The following is a 17,822-nucleotide window of genomic DNA, read 5'->3' on the forward strand; positions in this document are numbered from 1 at the left end:
TGCCCGGTGCTGCCACTGGGCAGGGGGGGGGGGTTACGGCTATTGCTGCGGGTCGGTGGGGTGCCCACGGAGTGGGTGGGGTGCACGTGCTGCCCGAGGGGCGCACGTGCTGCCTGAGGGCTCTGCACGTGCTGCCCGGGGGGCGGGGGTGGGGGTGGGGGGTGTGGTGGTGCGGGGGGGGGGAGTTTGGGGTTGGGGGGGGGGCGCGGTGCCACCTTCGGGGTGCAGGGCCAGGCCCGGCCAGGCCCCCGGCGCTACCGGAGGGGAACCGGGTGCCGCGGGGGGGGGATGCCCGGTGCTCGGGGGCATGGGGCGGGGGGGGGGGGGTGCGCGGCCGGGGGTCCCCACCGGGTCCGGGGGGTCGCCGCCCCCCCCCCCCCAACTATCGCCCCATGCAGGTTCCGGGGTGCAGCTTGGGGGGGGGGGGGCGGGGGCAGCCCGGCAGCCACCCCACGTGGCCGGGACGGCGCTAGCCAATGAGAACGCCTGTTTCTGAAAGATCTCCATATATGGCGATGTTCTCGGCCGGGCGGGCGGGGCCGTCGCCCCCCCGGGTATAAAAGCGCGGGGCTGGGAGCCGGACGGTCTCACTCAGCCGGCGGCAGCGGACCAGGCGGCACCATCTTCCCCAGCGCCGAGAGCAGCCTCCCCCGCACAGGTACCGGCACCGGCCCCGCGGCACCGGCGGCCACGGGGCGTGGCCCGCGCCCCTGCCGCCCCCTTCTACAGTCCCCCGGGGGGGGGGGGGGGGAATAATGGGGGGGGGGGCTCTTGGCTGGGGCGAGATGTGGCCGTATCGTGTCTATGCTTCCCCCCCTCTCGCGTTGTTGGAATGGTGTCGCCCGCTTGAACAGGGTGCAGTGGGGGGGGCGCGGCGCGATTGGTGGCGGCGGCGGGTGACGTCAGGGCGCGGGAGATTCAAACGGCGAGCGGGGGGGGGGGGAAGGGGAGGGGTCCGTCCCGCCGGGGCGGAGGAGTTGGGGGGGGGGGGGGGGGGGGGGGTGTCCGGGCCCGCCGCCAGCGCGGCCTCCCGGGTTCGCTGACCCGTCCCGCCCCGCAGAGCCTCCGCCATGGAAGAGGAGATCGCCGCCCTCGTCATCGACAACGGCTCCGGGATGTGTAAGGCCGGTTTCGCCGGGGACGACGCCCCCCGCGCCGTTTTTCCCTCCATCGTCGGGCGCCCCCGGCACCAGGTAGGCGGGAGGAAGAAGAAGAAGAGGAGGAGGAGGGAGGGGAGGGCAGGGCAGGGCGGACCGGGGCGGCGCTGCCGGCGGGCGGGCGCTGACTCAGCTTTGGCTTTGCAGGGCGTGATGGTGGGCATGGGGCAGAAGGACAGTTACGTGGGGGACGAGGCCCAGAGCAAGAGAGGGATCCTCACCCTGAAGTACCCCATCGAGCACGGCATCGTCACCAACTGGGATGACATGGAGAAAATCTGGCACCACACCTTCTACAACGAGCTGCGCGTGGCTCCCGAGGAGCACCCTGTGCTGCTCACAGAGGCTCCCCTGAACCCCAAGGCCAACAGAGAGAAGATGACGCAGGTACTGTCGCTTGCCCGGTGGCCACCCCTCACTCTCATCTTGCTCACAAACCTGCTTTTGTTATGGCATCTTAAACCTGAGTTTGGTTTTTTTTTTTTCTCTCTCCCGACATTTTCAGGGTTCTGTACTCCTGGCATTTCTTCCTTGACGCCTCAGGTTTCTTTTGTTTGTGTTTTCTGCCTGCACTCTTTGCTTTTTCCTTCACACACCGTTTTGGGTTTTGGTTTTTTTTTTTTTTTTTTGCATGTCAGCATGTGTGTTCTAATGTGGGTGCAAGTGACCCAGCTCATGACTTGGTGCTAATTGATTTATTTTTTTCTTCCCCACCCCTCCCCTTCCTTCCAGATCATGTTTGAGACCTTCAACACTCCAGCCATGTACGTGGCTATCCAGGCTGTGCTGTCCCTGTATGCCTCTGGTCGTACCACTGGTATTGTTATGGACTCTGGGGACGGTGTCACCCACACCGTGCCCATCTACGAGGGTTATGCTCTGCCCCACGCCATCCTGCGCCTGGACTTGGCTGGCCGTGACCTGACAGACTACCTCATGAAGATCCTGACAGAAAGAGGCTACAGCTTCACCACCACAGCCGAAAGGGAAATTGTCCGTGACATAAAGGAAAAGCTCTGCTACGTTGCCCTGGACTTCGAGCAGGAGATGGCCACCGCTGCCTCTTCTTCCTCCCTGGAGAAGAGCTATGAGCTGCCCGATGGCCAGGTGATCACCATCGGCAACGAGAGGTTCAGGTGTCCAGAAGCTCTCTTCCAGCCCTCCTTCCTGGGTAGGTGTGGGCCAGGGTGGTAACTGCCAGGGTTGCCTCCGCAGTGTGGGGTTGGCGTGACCCAAACGAGGTGCTGCGTTGGGTACTAACGAGCCTGCAACTCTTCTCCCCAGGCATGGAGTCCTGCGGCATTCACGAGACCACTTTCAACTCCATCATGAAGTGTGACGTGGACATCAGGAAGGACCTGTATGCCAACACGGTCTTGTCCGGTGGCACCACCATGTACCCTGGCATCGCTGACAGGATGCAGAAGGAGATCACAGCCCTGGCGCCCAGCACGATGAAGATCAAGGTAAGAAATGGCAAGATGAGGCTGCAGGCTGGTGGTGGGGGAGAGAGGTGGGAGAAGGCTGGGCCGCTCTGACCGCTGCTGCTCCTCTCCTCTTGCAGATCATCGCTCCCCCTGAGCGCAAATACTCGGTCTGGATCGGCGGCTCCATCCTGGCCTCGCTATCCACCTTCCAGCAGATGTGGATCAGCAAGCAGGAGTACGATGAGTCTGGCCCATCCATCGTCCACCGTAAATGCTTCTAAACGGACTGCTGGCAGGCGCGCTGCGCCTGCTGCATGAGTTGTCTCACTAGTATATGTTTGCCCAGGCAAATCTATACACCTCATGCTAGCCTCATAAAACTGGAATAAGCCTTCTTTCAAAAGAAACTTGCCCTTGGAAAGTCTGTACCTGATGTTAGACACATGTCAGCACTGGATGGTCGAGCTGTCACTTTGATTTGACCTTGTTATTCGAGTTAACTGTTCCCTCGGTGTACACCTGAGCGAAATACCCTGTACAGATCCGCTCCCGGCCGCGGGGCCGGCCTGGCACCTCGCCGCGGAGGAGAGCCCATGCCTGACCGGGGCTCCCGCAGCTCGCTACACTGACAGTGGCCCGCCTCCCCGCGCCCCGGGCCGGGACCGGTGTGTACAGGGTATTTGGAGTCAGACTTGCCGTACATCCAGTGTGGAGTATTCCAGATTTCCTGTAGAGGCTGGTAGGAGTCCATCGAGAATTCACTTCTGTCGCTGCCGTTCTAGCAAGGTTGGGAAAACATATCGCATCCGAGCCTTACGAACCAGTTCTTCATTCTCCTCCCCACCCGTATCCAAGTCGACATCACGGGGCTGAAGTTGCTCAACTTGAGTTGCTGAAACTTTGCATTGACACCTGTAAATTTACGCATTGTTTAATTTATGTAAGATTTTTGTACGTTGCCTTAATGTTCTCACATGACGGTAGGAAACCAAAATTTGTAAGTCATCCTAAAGTTGAGAAATTGTAATGCCCAACAACACATCATTGTGTAAGGAAAATAATAAAAAAAAAAAACGATATAAAAAGAGCTGCAGTAAAACCCACTTGGGGGCTTTGTGTGCGCTGGGGAGGGTGGCAAGGGGGACCTGAGCTGGAGCTCCTGCCTCTTATTCCCAAGGAAGCTGTGATGGTACTTTGGGGTTAAAAATGGGTGTTTAGGTGCCAAGCAAGGGGTGGTGGTGGGTGCTTCCTTCCTGGCCTTAAGTCCTTGGTGTGCAGCACCCAAGTGGAACACGGGGTGTCGTGGCTCCCCGGTGTGGAGGGTGAGGGTGTGTGGGGTTGTTTTGGCTGCTGCTGGGCCCTGTGGCACTGCCAAGTGCTGCCCTCGTTTCTCCAGGGAGAAAGAAACCTGCTAATTAATGAAAGTGCCAAGGTCAGGCAGTGTAGTCACTGCTGGACCGTCTGTGGCAAACGTGGCTTTGCTCATCCTGGCCCTCACCGCCGTCCTATGCTGGGGGGGCACTGGCAAAGTGCGCTGGAGCCCCTCGGTCAGCCGGGCACGGGGTCCCAGGCTGCCACGTCTTCCCGGTGCCGGGCCGGTTCTCTGCCAAAGGCCGGGCTCCTCTTGACCCCTTTGCCAGCGCTCTTCCTCCTCTCCCCTCCTCTTCACCGGCGCAAGAGCAGGCGTGAACCAAAGGCGTCCGTCGTGGCTGCGGTGGGTGTCACTGTGCCGCAAGGACACCGGCTGCAGCAGGGGAGGACGAGTTGTGGCTGGGGGTGCTGGCGCAGCCCAAAGCGGTGCCAGCGCCGGACCGAGGCCCCTTTGCTTGCCGGCACCGCGGTGTGCCGCAGGGTGCCGTGCCGGGTTCACGGTACCACGTCGTGTTACGTTGCGCTGTGCCACGTTGCTCCGTGCCGCATTTGCCCCAGGTGGCCTTACCGGCGTGTCCCACGGTGACACCACTGCCCGGCCGTCCCCAAAGCGTCCCCATTCCCCCCATTTTGTCCTTGCCCGCGCCCAGGCCCATCGGAGGCGCTTTTGGCACCAAGAGCCTGGCGTCAGCCCCACGCGGGGCCCGGGTGAGCCCGTGGGGTGACACCGCGGCTGCCTCGGCACAGCTGGGGTGGGGGGGGGGTCACCATCACTGCTGTGCCAGGAACACCGCGTGGCCCCAGCTGTTGATTTGGGGGTGGGTGTGCACCCCTCCTTGGGGGGGGGGGCCACACACAGAGGGGATGGGGCCATGGCTGGGCGCAGCTGCGTGTGCGAGCGAGTGCTCAGTGCCGGGGCGATGCGGCCGGGATGGGGGTCAGGGCCAGCGTGGGGAGGGGGGACTGGGGGGGGGGTGCCCCCACCAGCACCGTCCCCAGCAGCCTCTGCCCCGCCGGCCCAGCCAAGCCGTGGTGTGGCCCCAGGGGTCCCTCCCGGTGGCCGGTGCAGGATGAGCCCCCCCCCCCCCCCCCCCCCCCCCCCCCCGCATCCCCTACAACCCCCCCCCGGGGCCCACCCAGCCCCGCGGCACCTGCGCTCACCAACTGGCCAGCACCCACACCCAGCTGTCCGCCCGTCTGTCCGTCCATCCGTCCGGCCCTCTGCGCACCCATCTGTCTGCCCACCCCTCCCTGCACCTGCCCGTCTGTCCGTCCTCCCCCCCCGTCCCTCCATTCGCCCACCCATCCACCCCATCTGTCCGTCCATCCTGCCCGGCCTTTTGTCCGTCGGTCCGCCCCCGGCGTCCGTCGGTCGCGCCCTGTCGCGGGGCGGCCGCCAGGGGGCAGCACGGCTCCGCCGCTCCGCCACACGACACGAGTTCGCGCGGTCTCAGCCCCGACGGGGACGGGGACGGGCGGGGGGTCCCGGAGCGCCCCGGGGAGCGGATGGGGGGGGGGGCCCGAAGGAAGGGCCCGGACCCCCGTCCCCGTCCCCGTTACACCAGCCCCCCCCCCCCCCCCCCCCCCCCCCCGCCGCGGTCCCTGCAGCCCCCCCTCCCGCACCCCCTGCCCCCGCGTGTCCCCGCACCCTCCAACACCCCCCGCACCCCTCCCCCCCCCATGCACCCCCCCTCATTCCCCCCCCGCCACATCCCCGTCCCCCCGCCGCGGGCGGCTGCCGGCCGGAGGGAAAGGGTTAATGGCGCCCGGGTGGTGAGAACAAAAGGGCTCCCCGCCAGCCAATGGGCGCCGGGCTCCGCATCCCGACACCCTCTGGTTGGCTGCGGCGCGGCCAATCGTGGGCGAGCTCTGCCTGTCCGTCTGTCCCCACGTGGGGAGTGTTCTGCTCCCCCCCACCTCCGCTTGCATCCCCCTGCCTGCAGCTTCCTCCTGCCTGCAGCTTCTTCCCGCCTGCTTCCTCCTGCCTGCTTCCTCCTGCCTGCAGCTTCTTCCTGCCTGCTTCCTCCTGCCTGCAGCTTCCTCCTGCCTGCTTCCTCCTGCCTGCAGCTTCCTCCTGCCTGCTTCCTCCTGCCTGCAGCTTCCTCCTGCCTGCTTCCTCCTGCCTGCTTCCTCCTGCCTGCAGCTTCCTCCTGCCTGCAGCTTCCTCCTGCCTGCTTCCTCCTGCCTGCTTCCTCCTGCCTGCAGCTTCCTCCTGCCTGCTTCCTCCTGCCTGCAGCTTCTTCCTGCCTGCTTCCTCCTGCCTGCCTGCTTCTTCCTGCCTGCAGCTTCCTCCTGCCTGCTTCCCCCTGCCTGCAGCTTCTTCCTGCCTGCTTCCTCCTACTTGCACCCTGCTGCCTGCAACCTCTTGCCTGCCCCTCTCCTGTCTGCATCCCTCCTGTCTGCATCCCTCCTGCCTGCATCCTCCTGCCTGCATCCTCCTGCCTGCAGCTTCCTGCATCCTGCCTGCATCCCTGCTGTAGCATCCTCCCCCGGACCCCGCAGCCTCCCCTCCTCCTGCCCGCAGCCTCCTTCCTCCCTCCTGCATTGCTCCTGCAGCCCCTTCCTCCTCCATCCTCCTCCTCTCTCCCATCCTCCATCCCCCCAACCCAGCACCCTCCATCCCCACTGCAGCCCTGGGTCCCCCCCTCCAGCCCTGCCTGCATCCCCCCCCCCTCACCCCCAGCCCTGCATTCCTGCACCCCTGCAAGTCAGCAGGACGGGGTGCCCTCAGGACGGGGTGCCCAGGGGTTTCGCCCTCCCCCCGTTGCCCTGCGGCCCCGGCACCCTGCCCGGCTCCTGCATGCACCGAGCTGGGGAGGCCTCTGCGGGCACCCGGGGTGGGGGGGGTCCCCATAACTGGGGGTGCAGGGTCCAGCCAGGGGTGCCCCTAACTGGGGGTGCAGCTGGGAGTGGCCGCACCAGGAGGGAAACTGAGGCAGAGCAGAGAGCAGAGCCGGCACCAGCAACGGTTCATATATTTATTCATAAGCCAAGTTATCAATAAAAAAGTTCCATACTAAAAGGCCTTTACATAGAGTTTGCTGTTCATAAAACCTTTGTGTTTTTAATCCTTTTTTTTTTTTTCCCTTTTTTTTTATTGTTGGGGTTTTTTTTGTTTTTGTTTTTTTTTTGTCTTGTTTTGTGTATTTTTTTTTTTTTAGTGTTTACACTGGAAAAGCCCCCGCCGCCGCGCGGCCTGTACACATTTACAGCGCGGGGCGACAGCGGGCAGCGGCGGGCAGGGCTCGGCGGGACGGGCCAGCGTCCGCCGGCACCGCGGCCACCCCGCTATTGCACTGGGGCCGGGCAGCGGTGGCGGGACCCCCGGAGGAGGTGGGAGGGCAGGGGGAGAAGGGGGCCAGGAGAGCCGCCTCCCCCCCCCCCCCCCCAGCCAGCCTGCCACCCACTCCCCCCGCCGCGCTCGCCGCCGCGCCGGGGACCGAGCCCCCCGCCCTGCCGCCGCGTCCCCCCTATATACAGAGCTCCCCCGCTGTCCTCGTCCCAGCCAGGCTGGGGGAAACAGTGCACTGAAACAGAAACGCGACCCCCCCACCCCCCCCCCCCCATATTATTATTAATTTTTTTTTTTTTGGTTTTTTTTTTTTTTTTGTGGGTGGTGTTGGGTGGTTTTTTTTTTTTTTTTTTTTTTTTTTTTTGTTGGTTTGTCTGTTTTCCATAAAACTTCCCGGAAGAAATACAATATTTACACGCAAAATAAATAGAACAACACACCTGATTTCTGCTTTACCTGCTGGCAAACAGTCAGAGGTACTAGGGAAAGTATGGCTTGTAGGGGAGCCCCCCCCCCCCCCCCGTGCCCCCCGTCACGACGATGACGCCCCCGTGCCCCCCACCCCACATCCCCTGCCCCCCCCCCAATCCCTCCCCGGCCACCCCGGGCTTTGCATAATTGCCGGGAAGGAGCCCCACGACGGAGGGGGGGTGCGTGCAGGGTCGGGTCGGGGGGTCTGCCCGTCCCCGTCCCCCTAACCCGCACCCGGGGTGGGCACGGGGGGTCAGCAGAGGATGGGTACCCCGTCGGCGGTCACCAGCCGGCCCGTGGTGGGGTCGTAGGTGCCCGCCAGGTAGTAGAGGTCCTGCCGGTCCTGGTACTTCTTGCTGCGGGTCATTTGCTCGTAGTGCTCCCGTCCCACCACCTGGCACTTGTGGGAGATGGTCTGCACGTCGTTCTCGTCCTCGTGGCACGACTGGTACAGGGCGTTCTGCGAGCGGACGACACGGCGTCACCGGCCGCCCCCTCGCCGGTGTGCCACCGGCCCCCCCCCCGCCCCGTCCCCAGCCAGCCCACCCCTCACCTTGCCGTCGCTCTGCCGCTTGCCCAGCTTGGTCTCCTCGGGGTGGTAGAACCACTTGACCTTGACCACCATGTTGCTGCCCCAGGACTCCCACATGCTCTCGATGCGCCCGATGTAGGGCAGGTTGGGCCGCCCGGCCGAGAGGAAGACGGCGCAGTCCCCGATGCGCAGCGTCTCCTTGCCCCGCACGATGGCCTTGTAGAACAGCTTCCGCGCCTTGCCCTTCATGCCCCGCCGCTGGGGGGGGGGGGGGGGGGAGAAGCGGTGGGGGGGGTCAGGGACGGCGCGTGGTCCCCCAAACTCGCACGTGCGCGCCCTGCCAGCTCGGTGAGACCCCAGGCACCCGGGAAAAGCAGCGCCGAGCCCCGCGGGGTGCTCCCACAGCACCCATCCATCCCTCTGCACCCTGCAGGCTCCCTGCACCCAAGTGCCACAGCCGGCGTAAGCAGCACCGAGCACCCAAGCATCGTGCCCGCTGAACCCATCCCGTGCGTGCGGGTACCTGGCCCCGTGCACCCACCCGGCTGCCGCGGCTGGCGTACCCCAGGCACGCTGCGCCCCATGCGCTCAAGCGCCCGGCCCCGCGACCCCTGGCACCCTGCCGTCTTACCCGTGCGCCCCGCACCCTGCCCCACGCACAGAGGCGCCCCGCCACGCGCCCTGCCCCACGTACCCATGCCCCACCGCATGCACCCCGCCACGCGCCCTGCCCCACGTACCCATGCCCCACCGCATGCACCCCGCCACGCGCCCTGCCCCACGTACCCATGCACCCATGCCCCACCGCATGCACCCCACCACGCGCCCGCGCACCCTGCCCGGTATCCCCAGGCACTCCGCCGCACCCACGCGCCCCGCAGACATCATCTGCGTCCCTGCCACGCGCCCCATGCACCCCCCACCCGTGCACCCCCAGGTGCCGTGCCCCGCTCCTTCCCCTCCCCGTGCCGTGCCGTGCCGTGCCGTGCCGTGCCGCGCGGCGGGCGCCGGCCGTACCTGCGTGGGGTTCCCCGACCACCTCCAGAGCTGGCGCGCGGGCAGGAAGGCGGAGATCTTTGGCCGGTTTTCCACCGAGGGCAGGCGCTGCCTCCGGGAGAACTCTTTGGCTTTGGAGAAGCTGAGGGCCTCCTTGCGCTTGAGCTTGGCCTTGGGGCCGGCGGCGGCGGCCTTGGTGAGGAAGCAGCGCTGCGGCGTGCCGGTCTTGGAGCGCAGGGCCTCCGGCTGCGCCAGCAGCGCCGGCACCGGGTGGGAGAGGCAGGTCTGGAGCAGCAACGCGGAGTCCTCGTCCTCGGAGCTGTAGGAGGAATCCTCGTTGTCGGAGGAGCAGAGGCTGGAGGTGGAGATGGAGCCGGAGCTGGAGGAGGTGGAAGAGCCCGAGGAAGAGGAGGAAACCGAGAGGCGGGTCATAAAGCGCGAGGGCACGTCGGCGCCCAGCCCGCCCGCCTCCTCGTCCTCGTCCATGTCCGAGTAGGAGCTGTGGCAGTCGCTGTCGCAGTTCAGGGTGAACTCGGCCTGGCCCGAGTATTTCCGCAGCGCCAGCCCCACGGGCAGCTGGTGCACGGGCGCCCGACCCTTCCTATCCTTGCCGGCCAGGGCCGCGTGGGCATAGCCGTGGCTGGCCAGGGGCCGCTCCAGCTTGGCCCCAAAGTCCTTCTCAGCCAGCAGCAGGGCCTTGCAGTTCTTGTTCTTGGGGGACGTCACCCCTTCGTGGTCCAGCTTGACCAGGTACTCACTGCCTGCCTTTCTCCGGCTGCTTTTGCCCATTTCTGCCTCCAGCCGCTCGGCCTTCTTGGAGCGCAGGAGTTTCTGGGCAGCCGGCAGCACCAGCCCAGCCCCGGCCCCGAAGGAGGCGTAGGAGCTGGCGATGCGGCTGAAGGAGTCGGCCCCGAAGCCGTTGCCGAAGACGGGGGCGGCGAGGTGGTGGTGGTGGTGCACGGGGAAGATGGCCTCTTTGGCCCGCAGCTTCTTGGCGCTGCCGTTGACCTGGAAGAGGTTCTGCAGCACGGCCGTGCCTTTGCTCGCCGCCTTCCGCTTCGTCTGTGCCACCGCCGACCAGCTCAGCAGCGGCCCGCCGCGCCGCCCCAGGAAGGGGTCGCTCAGCGCCGGCGCCTTGCCGCCCGACAGCACCTCCGCAGCTTTGCCTGGCGGGAGACGGGGGTCAGGAGGGGCAGAGGACAGACAGACAGACGGACGGAGGGAGGCAGGGGTGCTCCGGGACTGCCCCCATCCCTGCACGTCCTTCCCTGCGGGCTGATCTCCATTCCCCGTCGCTGCAGCGCCCTGTGCCGCCCCCTTCCTCCATCCCGGGCCCCGCACCCTTCCCTGCATCCTGCCATACCCCATGCCCAACCCCCTGCACCCCATCTTTCCCTGCATCCCCTCTCCCCGCCTGCTTCCCTGCCTCCTATCCTCCCCGACGCCTGCATCCCAGCATCCTTCCCAGCATCCTTCCCCGCATCCCAACACCCTTCCCCGCATCCCAGCACCCTTCTCAGTATCCCAGTACCCTTCCCTGCATCCCAACATCCTTCCCCGCATCCCAGCACCCTTCTCAGTATCCCAGTACCCTTTCCTGCATCCCAACATCCTTCCCCGCATCCCAACATCCTTCCCCGCATCCCAGCATCCTTCCCTGCATCCCAGCAACCTTCTCAGTATCCCAGCACCCTTCCCTGCATCCCAGCATCCTTCCCTGCATCCTGCCATCCCTCACACCAGCGCTGCTGGTGCCACCTCCCTTGGGCACCCCACAGGCAGGTGGTCCGCAGGTGGCAGCCCCCCCCCCCCCCCATACCACTTTTCTCCTTGCCGGCCGCCTTCTTGCCCGAGTTCTTGGGGGGCTCGGGGCCATCGTGGCGGTCCGGGCAGAGGCTGGGGGGCAGCTCGCTGGATGGGGGCACGTCGCCGCACGACCGCTTCGTCCGCCGGCAGGAGCTGGAGACCAGCAGCGCGGGGGACGGCTCGGTGCCTGCGGGCAGAGCGTGGGGTCAGGGCCGGCCCCGCTGCCCCCCCCGCCCACCCCCTGCCCGCAGCCCCAGCCCACTCACACTGGATCTTGAAGTCGGGGGGCAGCAGGCGGATGTTGGAGACAGCGATGTGCCCCGTGTCCCCATCGTCAAACTCCACCATCACCGCCTCGGGGTCATCCTCCTCCTCGTCGCTGGAGGAGCCTGCGGCACGGGAAGGGCTGTCGGGATGGGGCAGGGGTCCCCCACGCCCCCCCGCCCCGCCGGCCGCCTGCGGCCACTCCTCACCTCGCACCACGTTCCCAGGATAGAGGCACCGGGATTTCTGGCTCCAGTAGGCGCAGACGCGAGTGCCCGGCGGGAGGCTGCGTCGCGACTGGGGCCGGACGTCGAGGACCTGCGAGGAAGCGGCGTGCTGGGCTCCGCGGGGCGTGCTGCCCGCCGGGACCCCCGCCCCAGCCCCCCCGCCCCGCTCACCGCCTCCTGCAGCAGCTGCTCCTGCGAGTAGATACGCTGCCGGTTCCCCCGCTCGCCCTCGATGATGATGCTGTAGCTGGAGAGGGGGCACAGAGCGGGGCGGGGGGAGCTCAGCACCCGACCGGCCGCCCCGGCATCCCCACCCGCATCAGGGACCCCCCCACCCCGGCCCCTGCTCACATGTCGGGGGGCTGGATGGTGCGGACGCTGCCGGCGTAGAGCAGGCTGTCCTCCTTGGGGATGAGGATGTGCAGCCCGTCCCGCAGATCCTCCTTCTGGATGGCACAGACGTGGGGCAGGGGGGAGCGGCGTCCCCCCCGTGCCGCCCCCGCCAAGCAGCCCCCCTCCTCCTCCTCCTCTGAGAAGCTGCTGTTGTCATCAAAGTCAAAGTCGTCCTCCACGGTGAAGCTCTCCAGCAGCTTGCTGACCGCCCGGCCCTTGCACTGAGGGAGAGAGAGCTCAGGGTGGGTGGGGGGCACGGCGTGGGGGGGGTCCGTGCCGGGGCAGGGGTCCGGCTCCTGCCTCTCACCTGCTTGGTGGCCACTTTGCTCTTCACCTTGGCCAGCTTCTTGCCCTTGCTCAGGATGGTCTTGGCGCTCCGGGGGGAGAGGGCCAGCGAGAGCGCCCCGTTCTTTCGCTGCGGGAGGGGGGTCAGAGCTGGCCGATGGCCCCCCCCACGGCAACCCCAGCCCTCTGGGGCCCACCGGTGCCCTGCAACCACCCCAGCCCCTGCACCCCACGGGCCCATCGGTGCTCCCAACCGTCTCGGCACCCCCAGCCTGTGCGCTGGTGCACCCCAGCCCCACCAGCACCCACAGCCTGTGCAAATACTGCACCCATCCCTCTGCACCCCCCCCCAAGGTCCCATCAGTGCTCCCCTGACCCCCCCCCCCAGCACCCCCAACCCCTGCACCCATCCCTCTGCACCCCATGGTCCCATCAGAGCCCCCATCCCCACGGTCCCATCGGTGCCCCCCAACCACCCCCAGCTCCTGCACCCATCCGTCTGCACCCCATGGTCCCACTGATGGCCCCCCCAGCCCCACCAGCACCCACAGCCTGTGCAAAACCTGCACCCATCCCTCTGCACCCCATAATCTCATCGGTGCTCCCCAACGACCCCGGCACCCCCTGCCCCTGCACCCCACGGTCTGATCGAAGCCCTCCCCAGCCCGTGCAAACCCTTGCACCCATCCCTCCGCACCCCACGGTCCACAGGTGCCCCCCCCCCACCCTCTGCCCCCCGCACTCACCCTCAGGGCCGACTGCAGCACCTTGCTCTTGCGCGTGGCTTTCTTCAGCCTCTCGCTGGCCAGGCGAGCCCCCTCGTCCCTCGTCCCAAAGTGCCGGGGGTCGGCGCCGGTGAAGAGGCTGCCGGCGGGGGTCGGGGCGCTGGGTCCGCTGGGGGCCGGTGGCCGGAGGCTCTCCTTGGGCTTAGCCTTCAGCTTCTTCTTGCCGCCCTCCTCGCAGCCGCCCGCCTTCCGCCGCGCCGGCACCTTCTCCAGCTTGCCAGCTCCCGGCTTCACCGGCCGCCGCTTGATCTTCACCTCGCCCTCGGGGCTGCCGAGGCGGCAGGGCCCTGTGGCGGGGGGGGGGGGAGCGGGCTCAGGGCATGCACCCGGGGAGGGGCTCCTCATCCCCCATGTCGTCCCCCCCCCCGGCATCCCCGCGGGGCGATCCCGTTACCTAGCAGTCCCTGCCTTTCCTTCTTCTTCTTCGCCTTTTCGTTGGCCTCCATCTTCACCACGGAGGACGGCGAGGGTCCGAGCACGGCCACGGGCACCGAGGGCGGCAGGGACAAGCCCGGCTCATCGTCGCCGTCCTCGCTGTCTGTGTCCCCGTCGTGCTCATCTGCAAGAGGAAGGGGGGAGCAGTAAGGGACCCCGTGCACCCAGGGGTGGCCCCTGCACCCCCCCCCCCCCCCATGCCCAGGGAGATGCTGCTTCCCCGTGCAGGATAGGGTGAGCTGGGGACCCCCGGCACGAGCCACCCCGCCCACCCCTGCAGCTGGATGTAACCCCCGATCCCGGCCCCTTGTCACCCGCTCTGCACCCCCAGCCCCTTGCCAGACCCTGCACCCCCAGCCCCGCGCCAGCCTTACCTTTGAAGCCTGCCGGTTGGCGGGGGTCGGGGTCCTGCGTCTGGTACTTGGCAGCCTTGGAGCTCTTGGGACGGGACAGCTTCTTCTGGATGCGGCCGGCGGGGTTGGGGTCTTTCCGGCGGAAGGGGCTGATGCCGGCGGGCAGCCCTTTGCTCTTCACCTTCTGCTTCAGCTGCGATACCTTGTGAGCCACCTTGCAGGCCAGCTTGCCTTGCGACCCGCTCTTCTTGCACCGCACCTTCTCCTGGGGGGGGCACAGGGAGGTTCGGGAGGGGGCCGGCACCCCCCCCCCAACAAGCCCCGGGGTGGCATTTGCCGGTGGCAGGTCCGGACTCACCGGGGAGCCCTTAAGGCTGCCGAACGCCGCCTCGGCCAGCTTGCTCCTCTTCTTCTTGGGCTCGGGGTCTCCCCGCAGCTCGGCGCACAGCAGGGACAGGCTGGTCTTCACCGCCCTGGTGGGGAGAGCGGCGTGGGCACGGTGCCCGCCGGACCCCCCCCCCCGGTCAGATCCTGCACCCCTCCCCGGCTGGATCCCGCACCCCCGGCCGCATCCTGCACCCCCCGGCCACTGCCAGCCGCTGGCTCCCCTCCTGCTTTCCCCCCTGCTCCCCGTAACCTTCACTCGCTCACTAATGTTTTGTGACATAAAACCTAGAGATTAATTTTTTTTTTTCCCCCCCCCCCCCACCTCCGTCTTAATTGAAGGAACCATTTAGCGCAGATTTAACTGTTATTACCGAACGGGGGGGCCGGGGGCCGTGCGCGCACACACGCTCCAAGCGTGTTTGGACTCGCTCGGAGGATTTATGCAAATGGGCCTGTCGGGAGAGGCAATTTGTAGCGGAGAAGGACAATTATACAGGGCCCGGGAGTGGGGAAACGGCTGCGCCGGGCGGCTAATGGGTAATAATAAAGCGCCGGCAGCGATGAACGCCGCTGCAGCGTGACCAATGGCTTTATACGGCGCAGATAAAGAGGCTTTTATGCAACGCTGCTCCCGCAGCCGGCGGGAGGGGGAACACGGTGCTGCCGCCCAGCCGAGCCCCCCCCCCAACTCCGCCGCAAGCGGGTCGAGAGCGGGAACGCGCCGGAGCGAGCAGCCGGATCCCCCGAAACGTGGCTCCTGCTGACGGCGGATGGGGTGGGGGGGATGCGACGGGGCGGCCCCCTGAGCACCGCCACCCCCGCGGCGGGACGGCCAGACCCCCCGGCAGCAGGACCGGTGGCCCGTCCCCCGGGACAAGGAGGGCACGCGGCGCCGGTCACTCACTTGACCTTGCGGCTCTCGGCCCTGCCCAGCGTGCTGGAGTGCTTGCGCTTCCTCGGCCGCCCCGGGCCGCGCCGCGCCGGGCTCCGGGAGCTCTCGTCACGCCTGCAGCCGCGGCAAGACCAGGGACACCCTGAGCCGCGCGGCCGCTGCAGGCGGTGCCCCTCCGCCGAGCCGGGCTGAGGATGGCCCCAAACTCATCGCACCGGTGACCGCCACCGCTGTCCCGCTCGGCGGAGGGCGCTCCCTCCCTGACCTCCCCGCTTCCCACGGGATGCCTCCCCCTCCTCCCCGGCCTCGGAACCCGACCGGGACGGGGACGGGGGACGTACTCGTGGTCATGCCGCCTCTGCAGCTTCACCAGCTCCCGCTGCTTCTCCTTGTAGCGGCGCTGGAGCTCGGCCAGCCGCATCCGCACCTCCACCTCCTGCGTGTTGAGCTGCTCGATGGCCGCCTTCAAGGGGCAAACCTGGGGGCCGGGGTGGGGGGGGGGTTGGACAGCTCGCAGCGCCGGCAGCCTCGGCCCCGGGGCTGAGACCGGGCACAACTCATCCCACCTCCCGCCCTCGCCGCACGCGAGGAGACACTCACGGCCTTGGTTTTGGGCGTCCAGGTGTACTTGCGGCGGGGGATGCGGGCGCGGGGCGGCGGGGAGGTGGGCAAGGGGCTGAGCGCGGGGGGGCTGCCCTCCCGGCTGGCCGCCTCCACCAGCGACCAGGCGGCCGCCACCGTGGCCAGGTTCTGCAGGTTGAAGGCCAGCAGGTCCTCGTCCTCCCCTGCCGGGATGGGAGGTCAGCAGGGCCGGCGAGGGATGTGCCCCGGACCCCCGCGCTGCCCCACGCGTGCTCTTGCGCAACGGCCCGTGCACGCCGCGGTGGCACCGGCACCGCTACCGGGGCCGTGCCGGGGCGAGGAGGGGCGTCTGTGGGGCGGGGTGTGCCGTAGGGCACGGGACCGTGCCGTGGGGTGCTACGTATGAGCGGGGTGCCCCGGGGTGGCCGCAGGGTGACGCAGGGGGTGACGGTGGGCGGCGGGACGGCGCGGCACGGCCAGCGTCCTCGGGCGGCCGTGGGGCCGGGGGGGGGGCGGCAGACGGGGGGGGGGGGGGGGGCGGACGGGGCCGGGCATGCAGCGGCGGCCAGCGATGAACTCATCGGCGAACGGAGCCAAGGCCGGGGCTTGGGAGGGACGCGGTGACGCGACCCATCCGGCCACCCCATCTGTGTCAGGGAGCGGGGCCCCACGGTCAGCCTCCTCCCCCCCCGCCTCCGCCGCCCCGCAGCGTCGCGGCCCCGTGCCACGCACGGCCACGGGCAGCGCCGAGCACGCCGGGCACCGCCGCCGCGCCACGCGCCCGCCGTGCACCACCCGCCCGCGGCAGCGCTGGGGACGCGCGCCAGGACGGCCTTCCCTTCCCCGCCGGGGCCCCCGGGATTCCCTGGGGAAGCCGAGCCGGGAGGGAATCCCGGCGCCTGCCTGGAGCCAGCGCTGGAGCAGAGCCCCGGAGACGGCCCTGGGGCTTCGAGCGGGACCCGGCCGCCGCGCACCGTACGGCACCGCACCACCGGCACGCGAGCAAGGCCGCTCGCTCCTCGGCCGCCGGCGCGCGTGCGACCCTGCGCGGCAAACGGGCACGCGGCCCTGCGCCGCAAATGCCAAGTACAGCCCCCTGCACCGAAAACGCAGGCGCGGCCCCCTTCTCCACCGCGCGACGCGTGCGCTGCCCAGCCCTGCTCGTGCAAGAGCTCGTGCAAGAGCAGCCCCGCTCTCGCACGCCCCGCGCGGGCCCCGCCACGCCGCAGCTCCTCCGTTGCACGCGCGCTGCACGACTCCTCCGTTGCACGCCCTGCGCAGAGCACCCGCCGCGCGCACCCGTGGGGCGGGCAGCACCGGGACGCGCGAGTGCGGCACTGGGGGGGCAGTGGGCACCGGGAGGACGGGGCACCGTGGCGGGACGGGACGGACAGGGGATGCCGGGGGGCACCGGGGGCCGCTCACCTTCCAGGGCCAAGTCACAACGACGCCGGCGCAGCTCCAGGTCGGCGAGCTCGCTGAGCAGGGCGATGCCGGGGATCCCTGAGGCGTGGGGAGCGGGCGAGGGGGGGGCGGGGGGGGGCTCCCCGGGCGAGCCCAGCGCCGGCAGCTCCCCCAGGTCGATGCCAGCGGCAATCAGTGCCTCCAGCCCGCCGGGGCAGCCCTGTCGCCCAGCAGAGCCGTCGCCAACCTCCTCCTCGCAGCTGCCCTCCGGCTCTGAGCCATCGCTGTCAGCCTCGTCTTCCTCCTCCTCCTCCTCCTCCACGGTGGGGGCCAGCGGGGAGGCCCCCACCACGGGCACCGGGCGCTGCTGCTCCGGCGGGCTCTGCTCCGGCACTCCCTGAGCCGCCTCCCGGCGCACCCCAAAAGGCACCGGCGCCCGCTCCTCGGAGGCCCCCGCGGCCGGGGCCGGACCCCGCTCCCCGCAGAGGGGTCCCGGGGCGAGGAGGAGGTGATGGCGGTGCAGCAGAGCCCCGGGACCCTCGACCATCGCCCCGCCGGCTGGCGGCTCCCGCGGGGGGCCCGGCTCCCGCAACACCTCGCCGGCGGGGCTGAAGGTCCGGGACTGCTCGGGCTCAGCCGGCGGGGAGCCGGCGTGCATAGTGTCAGGGTCAGCCGGCTCGGCGGAGTGCGCCTCGGAGAAGCCCATGCCGGCGGCGGGGTAGCTGTAGCCGGGGGGCAGGTCTGCGGGGAAGCGGGCGATGCT

General features: G+C 68.4%; 2 protein-coding genes across 2 annotated transcripts in view; one reads left to right on the top strand and one right to left on the bottom strand.

Annotated features, from left to right (window-relative positions):
• The first annotated feature begins 531 nt into the window (after positions 1-531).
• On the top strand, positions 532-3,645 carry ACTG1 (actin gamma 1). Its single transcript, XM_030012987.2, has 6 exons — positions 532-658; positions 1,061-1,193; positions 1,305-1,544; positions 1,890-2,328; positions 2,442-2,623; positions 2,722-3,645. The coding sequence occupies exons 2-6, from the start codon at positions 1,071-1,073 to the stop codon at positions 2,863-2,865; spliced, it is 1,128 nt and encodes a 375-aa protein (XP_029868847.1). The 5' UTR covers positions 532-658; positions 1,061-1,070; the 3' UTR covers positions 2,866-3,645.
• Positions 3,646-6,919: 3,274 nt separating this feature from the next.
• The window catches only part of BAHCC1 (BAH domain and coiled-coil containing 1), a 28,300-nt gene continuing 17,397 nt past the window's right edge, over positions 6,920-17,822 (bottom strand). Inside the window, 17 exon segments of the mRNA XM_030012988.1 lie at positions 6,920-8,178; positions 8,272-8,508; positions 9,268-10,412; positions 11,066-11,239; positions 11,319-11,441; positions 11,526-11,634; positions 11,715-11,790; positions 11,895-12,157; positions 12,244-12,351; positions 12,968-13,293; positions 13,401-13,565; positions 13,816-14,059; positions 14,153-14,267; positions 15,086-15,187; positions 15,415-15,551; positions 15,674-15,858; positions 17,081-17,800. Coding sequence (XP_029868848.1) covers positions 7,972-8,178; positions 8,272-8,508; positions 9,268-10,412; positions 11,066-11,239; positions 11,319-11,441; positions 11,526-11,634; positions 11,715-11,790; positions 11,895-12,157; positions 12,244-12,351; positions 12,968-13,293; positions 13,401-13,565; positions 13,816-14,059; positions 14,153-14,267; positions 15,086-15,187; positions 15,415-15,551; positions 15,674-15,858; positions 17,081-17,800 — 4,436 coding nt within the window. The 3' untranslated portion in view covers positions 6,920-7,971.

The sequence above is a fragment of the Aquila chrysaetos genome, chromosome 5, assembly GCF_900496995.4.
Source record: "Aquila chrysaetos chrysaetos chromosome 5, bAquChr1.4, whole genome shotgun sequence".
Taxonomy (NCBI): Eukaryota; Metazoa; Chordata; class Aves; order Accipitriformes; family Accipitridae; genus Aquila; species Aquila chrysaetos.

Bases quoted from the DNA above. Each gene is read 5' to 3' on its own strand.
- ACTG1 (XM_030012987.2), top strand. From the start codon at position 1,071: ATGGAAGAGGAGATCGCCGCCCTCGTCATCGACAACGGCTCCGGGATG. The intron at 1,194-1,304 runs GTAGGCGGGAGG...TTGGCTTTGCAG, and splicing joins TCGGGCGCCCCCGGCACCAG to GGCGTGATGGTGGGCATGGG. The intron at 1,545-1,889 runs GTACTGTCGCTT...CCTTCCTTCCAG, and splicing joins ACAGAGAGAAGATGACGCAG to ATCATGTTTGAGACCTTCAA.